General features: G+C 49.0%; 1 protein-coding gene across 3 annotated transcripts; it reads right to left on the bottom strand.

Moving 5' to 3' along the window:
* Window positions 1-3,184: 3,184 nt before the first annotated feature.
* Window positions 3,185-8,218, bottom strand: IFT22 (intraflagellar transport 22). Of its 3 annotated transcripts, none has more exons than XM_069089407.1 (5): window positions 8,066-8,218; window positions 6,810-6,886; window positions 6,634-6,723; window positions 6,178-6,380; window positions 3,185-4,044 (listed from the first exon to the last, which is right to left on the bottom strand). In XM_069089407.1, exons 1-5 carry the CDS (start codon window positions 8,102-8,104, stop codon window positions 3,896-3,898), a joined length of 558 nt encoding a protein of 185 aa, XP_068945508.1. In that variant the 5' UTR covers window positions 8,105-8,218; the 3' UTR covers window positions 3,185-3,895. The 3 variants fall into 3 exon arrangements, with proteins under 3 accessions (XP_068945508.1, XP_068945509.1, XP_068945510.1); XM_069089408.1 differs by having other exon boundaries at window positions 6,810-6,940; window positions 8,066-8,210; XM_069089409.1 differs by lacking the exon at window positions 6,810-6,886 and having other exon boundaries at window positions 8,066-8,203.
* Window positions 8,219-9,465: the final 1,247 nt, after the last annotated feature.

Raw genomic sequence — 9,465 nt, 5'->3', positions numbered from 1 at the left:
GCTGATTTACAGATGAAGACCTGATCTGCTCAGCTTCTTGTGAAATGGGGTTCTCTTTAGCTCTGTGGTCCACTGAGTTATGTAAACAGTGACAAAGAAAGAGCCATCAACCACCTTGACCACCATCTCCTCTTAGACCCTGATGGAGATAGCTCAGGACCTTGATCCCAACAGCATTGAGAACATCAGTGCCCTACAAATCACCAGACCTGTTGCCAGACAAGCCCGTTATTAAAGAGAGAAATCCTTGTGGAGAAGGGGCTCATCTTCCCCACCAGCAGCAGCAGGTGACTAACTGCCACCAACAGACAGATAAGCATGGGAACCCTGGGAAGGGCAGCCCATGCCAGGTTACTGTTCTTCTTCTAGATAAGCCCTGATATCCACTGGAAACAGACTGCCAGGCACCCTGGGGTGGGGGCAGACAGGAGGCAGGATGTGCCAGGCAAGTTCAACCACTCACCTTGCCCATCATCCCCCCTCAGACCTCAGTGAAGACAGCCAGGACCCTGAGCCCAAAGCTTCCAGCCCAGTACCCTCAGCCAGCGTCCCATAGAGGTGCAGCCTGGCAATGACTTCTACAGCTGTCTCGGCCACAGCTGCTGAAGACCCAGAAAGGAGAGCTCTTGCGCCAAAGTCCTTGGCACTGAAGTGGTTCTACATCAGAAACAGATAGGCCTGACCATCTGCTTAGCTACTGTCCCCTAAGGACCTTTCCATCTGACTGGCAGCTGAACCCCTTTAGAGCAGGGACTGTCTGACTTTTCTATGTCTATCTCCAGCATTAAGTGCAGGGCTCAAAAAGCACTTAATATATGTTTCACACTGCCCATCCCCAATTGTTCATCCCAAAAAGTGGGAGGGAGGCTGAGGTAACCAAAAGCTTATTTTCTTTATTGTATTGTTTAATGAAGCAAGCAATTGGGCAACAAGCATCTAGTAAGAGCCTACTCTGCTGCAGGAAGAATGCTAGGTGCTCAGGCTTAGGCAAAACCATCCTGAACACATCCCAGCAGATGACTCCAAATGCCTTGGGTGGCCAGGGGAAGTTAACCTGGCATAAATAGCTTACCATGTGTGCACAATTAAGGCCTGGCTGTACTCATCACATCTAATTTAAACAATGCAATGACTGAAGTATGAAGGCCACAATCTTCAAAAAAAAAAAAAAAGTGGGATCTGAGATTTTCTTCAACAAATACTTGAAATGCTTGCCCTGTGTAAAGCACTTCAGGGGAAGGAAAGTCAAATAAAACATAGTCCCTGACTTTACTGAGGGGAGTTACAGTATGACACAAATACTGTTATTGAAGATGGAAGGTAGGCAAGATGTGAGATGCAAGCGCAGGACCCAGGGAAAGAACACTGTGCCCTGGACAGAGCTTCGAATCCTGCCTCGGCTGCTACCCGGGATGTTATTGAACATCTCTAGCGCCTGGATTGGAGGGACCCCACACTCCCATCCAGCTCCTCCTCTGGGGTCCTAAGTGCCCAGAGAAAAGCAGATTCCTTTTCAGCTGAGGATCATATGAGGGAATGGAAGGGAGGAGGGGAGTAAGTACTAATTGTGAGAATTGAGTGAATCACACTGACTCCACCTTGACACGATTACGGGTTTAGTCCAACTCCTGTCTTGTAAGAAAGCTGTAGCTCATTGTGGAAATTGAGAGAAAACCTTATTGCATTGTTTGAACCTAGCCCTAGATGGCTGGGAAGCTGGACTGCCTCCTACCTGCTACTTAGAGACCCTTAACCAAGGATACAGGTTATGCTGACCAGAAACCCAGTGCGATCTTGAGTAATGCAGTGTTCTCATAATCGTACATCTCAAGCCACCCATGCGACTTATCTGAAAACTGCTCCTGGACTGATCAGTTATGGCTTCCATGTTCCTGTGTTTGTTCACAGACACTTGGAGAGAGTGGGACACCTTTTTTTTTTATATTTCAGGGAATTGTATGTTTCCTCTCTCCCTCCCAACTTGGAAGTCTTTAATCTTTCCTCCAATTAGAAATCAGTACCTAATGTTGTATTATTTGTTTCCTTTTAAGTACTTGGTTTTGCTTTTAAAGTATAAAAATTTGTCTCCCTCTGTATTTGGGTCCAGCCCTAAGCTGAGGAAGGCTACTGGTCCAGATTTGTTGGTCAATTGGCACGCGTTGTTTAACAAACAGAAATGCTCAGAAGCTCGGACCCGTTTCCTTAATCATCTCATCTTTCACCTGCCACACATGGAATGCCTTTGAGCCGGGCCATGAGGAGTGCATTGGACGGTGAAGATTTAGGGAAAGGGCATTCTAAGTAGCAGAAATGTGAGCAAAGGTGTGGAGACAGGAAAGGGCTTCAGTTTATAGGGCCCATGAAGGAGTGTAGAGGGAAGCAAAGTTAGAGAGAACCAGGGCCAAATTTTGGTGCGCTCTGAACTCCAAGTAAATAAATCTGGACTTTAAGGGAGAGAAAATGTGGAAGTACTGGTTATAATCTAAGCCAGAGAGGAAGTTACTTCAACAGTCAAGTTCTGTGACCTTTATCTTTGGGGCTGCTGTATTTGGAGCAGATGCTCAGAAATCGTTTTTGAATAAATGAATACAGGGACAATGAGGGCCTAAACTAGGGTGGTAGAAGAGGGAATGGAGGGAAGGGAAAAGTTATAGCAGAAGTCACAGAGCTATAAGCAATGGAACGTGGCAGCCGTGTGTACATAGGAGATATGGATAAACCAAAAATAGGGAGTGGTGGATGACTCAGGGACGACTTGGGGAGGAAGAGGATGTGACCAGTTTTGGACACATAGAAGCTGAGGTGGTTGGTGGTGATGGTGCCGTCAGGGAGACGGAATGTGGCTCTGAAACTGAGGGAGCCAAAGATCCAGCTGGTGGCAGATATGATTTCCCACATCTCCATTTCAACCTAATTTTAAGGATAAAATATATGCCCGGCATATAGAAGGTACTTAATATTTGACTGGCTGTCTTCACAATTATGTGACACTTTTAAGGTTGGTTAAGTGCTTTATATGTATATTCCCATTTGACCTTTACATGTTACCCCATTTGAGCCTCACAAATACCTCGTGATGTGTTACTGTGATCCTCATTTTACTGAGAAAACTGAGGCTGACAGATGTGTGTTTATATGTATGTTTATATATGTGTCTATACACACATACACACAATGAGTTACGTTATAGTTTGAAGCTATAGGTATTGAAAGTTTATTTCTGACTGGTTACATATGACAAAATTTCAAATGATTATAAAGGCAGTGGGGAAAAAATGAAAATCCATCTCAAAAAACATAAACTTGCTTATTCAATGAACCGAAAGCCACATGCCTTTATAACCTTTGAAGGTTAATTCTTTAGCATTTTTTACAAATTAGGTGATATGAAAACATAACATCCCTTTTATCTGAATACACAAGTTTGATACAGATGAAAATGCCCTGATGTTTATGAAAGTCTATTTATATAAACTGGCCTATAAGCCCCAATCAATTTAACATAGTTTTCCTAACATCATGGAATCCCACATAAAAATAAACATTCTGTTAAGCTTATTATTGAGAAGATAACACATTTGATTATTATACACCAACAAGAACTGTGTGGAGGGACAGAGTGATCCCCAAGCAATAGCAATAACATTTTCAGAAGAAACACAACTAAACAAACAAAGCTGATCCTGATTTTACAGGTCTCTGACAATATCAGAAACAGATACATTCAACAACGGGGCTCTTGAAACCAAACAGCACAGTCGGTGTCCAAAGAATCAATGGCCAAGAGGGCCCTTCCTCTCTCTGAGGAAGTACAACCTCTTGGCAGACCTGATCTGGGCAGGAGGGTGATTTCAGAAGTGCCCAGGATGAAGGCGAGTGGCTCGGAGCTGTCCAGTCAGGTGATGATCGACATCTCCTCCCGATCTCTGCTCTCAGACACCATGCTGACTATGCTTTTCAAGTACTTGATGAATTCCATCCGGATCTCCTCCGGTTCTTCCTCCAGATTGGAGTGCACCAATTTCAGTTTGTTCAGAGGTGCGGCTACACAGTGGAAGAGGAAGGCATAATTACACTTCAAAGCAACTTTTGAAAATAGGAACAGAAGCCAATCAATCATTTATTAAAGCACCCACCATGTGCTAGGCACTGTAGGAGGTGCTCAGCCCCTACTCTAATGGGAAAGACAAGGACACACATGAGCACATAAAGAACCTGGATACAAATAAGCACAAGGTGGTGGAGGAGGGAGGGCAGTGAGTGTGAGGGCCGAAGTGTGTGGGCTGCATCTCCAAGGAAACCAGGTATTCAGAACCAAGGGGAGTGGGGTGTGCCAGTGCTGAAACTCAGTGATGGGAGACCGAGCACCCCACGTGTGAGGAATCAGGGACGATTGGGATGGACACAGAGCCTGGCCCAGGGTGAAGGGCTTTAACAGCCAAGCAGGGGCAGGTTCCTTTAGGCTTACAGTGATAGGGAACACTGGAGTCTACCGAGGGAGAGATCTGCCCAGACGTGCCCTTGAAGACAGTGGATGAGAGCAGGCACGGAGGAGGGAGGCCTCTGAGCAGGTGGGGTGAGGGGAGAGACGGGATCCACTGAAGCTCTTAGGCCCATGTGTGGCTCTCAAAGAACCCACTCTCTGGCACTTTCTAATGTTCCAAAATGAAATGGTATTCAAAGTCTGTTTAAGAGGACCATGGGCTCACCTTCCCCTCCGGCCCACTACCTGGTGGTAAGGAAGACCCCTCCAACTACAGACCCCATTCTATTTGATGTAGGATAAAATCCCTTAAAACATATTTTGTGCTTGGCACACAGTAGGTACATACTAAATGTTAATAGATTTTCAGTTTACTTTGATTAGGTGATTCAGACATTTACAATGAACAATTTTTGTTCAGTCACGTCTGACTTTTCATGGCCCCATTTGCGGTTACCATGGCAGACACACTGCAGCAGTTTGCCATTTCCTTCTCCAGCTCATTTTACAGATGAGGAAACTGAGGCAAACAGGGTGAAGTGACTTGCCCAGGGTCACACAGCTAGGAAGTGTCTGAGGTTGAATCTGAACTCATGAAGATGAGTCTTCCTGATTCCAAGCCCAATGTTCTTATTTATGTACCACCTAGCTGTGCAAGGAGCAATACATAAAAGCAATCATGGCAATTTCCCAAATGATTATTATGTAGTATCGCCTCAGTAATACATAAGTCACATGGCTGACTGGGGTTTTTTCTTGAGATAAATTACTTTTTATATAAGCTTTTAAAAAATGTTAATTAGCTTAGCTGACTGCCACAGTGAAGAGACTGAAAAGAAATGTCTACTGCTATAACTTATCTTCAACCAACGAACAAAAGCTCATTAAATTTACTTGAGAAATCACAAGAAAACAAAACTTGGGAGTCAGAATGGAACCTGAAGAGACATTGTGTTGTTCAGGGAACAGCACCAGTTTCCACTAACATGCCTAAAGTTATAATTAATTACATTAGTACAGTAATTAAATGTTCTTTATTTTGGGATGCCTTTTTATTTCTGTTAGGAGGTGTGGGAGCTCCTATCTGGCCTAGTAGATACGTAAGCTGTGTGACCCTGGCAAGCACCAGGGAACTCTTGGTAGTTTGCTGACTTGGATTTCCCTAAACCAGTGAAATCTCTGGTCCAATCACTCACCTTTTCATCTCTGTGGCTGTCTACCTGTTTGGGAAATATCCGGTTCTTCAAGTAAAAGCATGCTTAACAAGACAGTAGTACCCTGCATAAAATTCCCCGCATACAGGTGGTACTCAGTGTTAAGGATGGTGTCAAATTTTTTTTTTTGTATTTCTGGATTGTAACTATCAAGATGATGTTTGTCTCTCCGGGCCTCATTTTCTCATCTATATAACTGGGTTGGATGAGGTGGTCTTTTAAAGTTATGATAGATACTATGTCAATTATATTCAAACGACAGGTTTTTAAATAGATAGCAAAGGAACCATGGTCAATGAAGAAGACTGTAAGCAAAGACCACAAGACTATGAGAAGCAGGTCTAGGTCTGTGTGACAAACATTCAAGCATTTGACGTTTGAGGCACTGTGAGAAGCTCTGAGAAAAATACAGGATTACTGAGAAAATACATGAAAATAATTAAAAATCGATTTAAAATGAGTGTTTTTTGGTCTCCTTACCCAGAGACAAGCTGCCCTTGTCCCCTCCAGAGCCTGGCTTGTGGTGGGCAATTAGGAGACACTGACTGTCCTGTAACAGCTGCTGCTGCACAAAGCAGGAGTGCCACATTTGGATCTCCTTCAGGTGGCTGGGGATATCGGCATTGAAGATGATCACCACCCCATGAGAGTCCTTCATGAGGGCGGGCCAGCAAGACTCGAACCTACAGAGAAGGAAAAGAGCCCTGTCAGGGGGTGAGGGGGAACCTGTCATAAGGTCTCCTTTGTATCGTGATGAATATGCTTGATCTTGGCCCATAAAGGCCAAGGCTTAAGGGCACAGGCCGCATGTAGAGAAGGCCCTATCTACGATCTATGAGCTTCCGCTCGCGCGCGCACACACTCACACCCATACACACACCCACACCCACAGTCTCTCCCCCCCCCACCCTCCCAAGACAACTGGAAAGCACTTACTTCGTGTCTCCTCCACAATCCCACAGCTCAAACTCACACCCGGTCCCCTTGGTGTTGCTGGTTACTTGGGGGTTCTCAAATTCCAGGATCCTAAAAACACAAACGTGTTTCCGAGAGATGAGGGGCCGGGGCCCACCCCACCAGAGCACAACGGGAGGTCGGGGCTCGGCACTCACCTCACCCCTTGGGTTGGGTTGTACTCGGTGATATCGGAGGACTCTGTCAGAAAGTTGGCCAGGACCGTCTTGCCGCTCTGTTCGAGGGAGAGCATTGCGGCTTGGTTCCGGGTTCACAGAACCTCAGATCCCTGAATAGGAGAGCCCTTCACTGACACCTCGTGCACCCGTTCTTGGACAGCAACCCCCCTCCCGCCCGGCTCCGGAGGTTCCCTAAGCTTCCTCTCCACTCCCAGGGGGAAATCGGAGGCTCTGTCCTGGGATCCTGATTCTGCTCTTTATCATCCGCCTGACATAACGGTCACTGAGGCCAGGGAGGGGACGTGCGGCCCACGAGGCTGCCGATTCTGGGGGCCCAGCACAGCCGTTTCAGCGCATGCGCCTGCGGCCAGGGCGTCGATTTCACCCCTTCGGGTATCAGTTTCCTCAAGTCAATTTCGGGACGGCCTAGAGGCCCTCTAGGGTCTGTGACCCTCTCACTATCAGGTGCCTTTCCCCCGGGCCCCCAGTTTTCTCCTCTGCAGAATGGGGGGCTGATCCTCTAAGGCAGGGACTCTTCCTCTTTTCTGGGTCTTGGGCCCTTCGGAAGCCAAGCCACGTCTACCGACATCACTCAGAACAAGGTTTTCAAATTTGTGAAAAATTATAAAACACAGGATTGCAAAGGAAACTAACCATACTGAAATGTGATCATCAAAGCATTTTTTTTTTTTTTTTACGTTTCAGGCCCCGGGTGGAGCGTGTCCTCGGGCTCTTTGATCCTCCTTTCTGGGCCTCAGTTTCCCCCATACTCCCTAACGTAAGGTGAGCTCGAGGGGCCTTTGTCTGTACGTCTGAGCTGGGGGGGGAAGTATTTAATTTGCACTTGAAGGTAGGGCTACCTGATGTCCAAACCTGACCCTCTCTGAGCCTCAGTTTCCCCATCTGTCAAACGGGGGGCGGAATCACCCAGCTCTAAGGCCTCTCAGGTTCTAGGTCTGTGATCCCGGGTCACTTCCCCTCCATGGCCTCCGCTTCTTAATGGGGGCGCGGCCTCCGCCGGCCTAGGAGCCTCTTTCCAGACCCTCCCTGGCCTGAGTCCGGGCTGTCCCTCTAGATCTAACCCAGCCTAGCCGCCCTAAGGTAGGGTAGGACGCGAGCCCTGCCCCACCCCCCGCCCGCCAGCTCCACCCGTTTCCCTGGGGAGGACACGGAGGCTCAGGGAGGGCTGCGCCGCACTCAGGCCGCCCCGTCTCCCGCACCACCGCCGTGCCCACCTCGCAAGGCCCCACAAACAGGATCTTAGCCTTGAGCATGGCGCCGGCCCTCTTCCGCAAGGCATCTCCAGCCGCCCCGCTCGGGCCCCAGCCCGCAGGGGCCGCGGTTGCCAGGACTCCGCCGGGGTGGGGGGCGTGGCCGAGAAGATCCTCGCTGATTCGCTACCCCGCTGTTTCCATGGAGATAAGGGCGGGGCAGGCAGCAAGTCCTCCGCGCAGCCGCAGATTCTCCGGGAGCGCGCGCGCGCGCGCGCGCGGCGGCAGCGGCGGCGGTTTAACCGGCTACGCGTCCCCCATCCCCCAACCTTCCACTACGCTTGCCGTCATCCACGAGCTGGAGAAGGCCTGACGTCATCAGTGCGCCACCCCACCGTCTCATTTTACAGATGGGGAAACTGAGGCTCAGGGAGGGGAAGTGGCTTCTTAGACACAGGCCCATCGATTCCAAGCCGGAAGGCGTTTCAGGGGCCCTCTGGACCCAGCTCCCCTCCCATTTGACAGGTGGGGACACTGAGGCTCAGAGAGAGGAAGTGATGTGACCAGGGTCAGGCAGCTGCACCAGCTAGTAAATGACCGAGGGGGGAGGCCAAAGTCCGCCTTTGCACCTGTCATCTTGCCTGGCACCGTTGGCTTAGAGAGGGAAGGGCCCTTGGGGACCACCCTTCTCCCCTCCCCCTCTTCTCTACCCCCTCCCATCCCCACTATTACCTGTCCCCTCTCCCACCCTCCACTGTTACCTCCCCCCTCCCCCCACCCCCTCTGGCCTAGCTAAACCCCAGGCCAGATTTCTCCCTGACCGAGGCCTTGGAAAACCAGAATGCCTGTAGGTTCCAGGCGCAGCTGGAAGTGAAAATGAAAAGGCGGAAGAGCCTCCTCCTGCCGAGACCTCCCAGAGGGCCATCTGCAGCTGTCTGCATTCGGGGAATCCAAGTCTGGGCCCCGGCCTCCGGCCTGGCCAAGGGTCAGCCCCAAGTGGCCGAGAGCTCGCCATCTTTCCCGTTGTTATTGGGACCGCCTGTAATGCCACGACTGGAAGCTTTCCAGAGGACTGCTACTGTGCACAGCTCTTAAGTTCTGATTACACGGTATAGTGGGCACTCTATTCCATAACGAATCACAAGGTACAGCATTCACAATATCACAACTTCTCAAAGTACAATAGTCAAAGCCTTTCACACACAGGGCACTCTTTAGTTAACTCAGTCACTTATTCAGCCATCAATTACGACCGTGTTTCCCCAATAATAAGACCTATCCCGAAAATAAGCCCTCCCCTTACTGTGTAAGATTCCTCTAAAATAAGCCCTCCCCCCAAAATAAGCCCTATTGAGCCCCCCCCCCCCCAAACGCGCCACGGTCCGAGCTACATCCAATCAGAGCTGCAGCAGTGAGCGCCTCAT

This window comes from Petaurus breviceps, unplaced genomic scaffold, assembly GCF_028583685.1.
Source record: "Petaurus breviceps papuanus isolate PSGF00001 unplaced genomic scaffold, PetGlider_PUasm1.0 186, whole genome shotgun sequence".
Classification (NCBI taxonomy): domain Eukaryota; kingdom Metazoa; phylum Chordata; class Mammalia; order Diprotodontia; family Petauridae; genus Petaurus; species Petaurus breviceps.
This window is presented reverse-complemented; position numbering and strand designations above follow the sequence as displayed.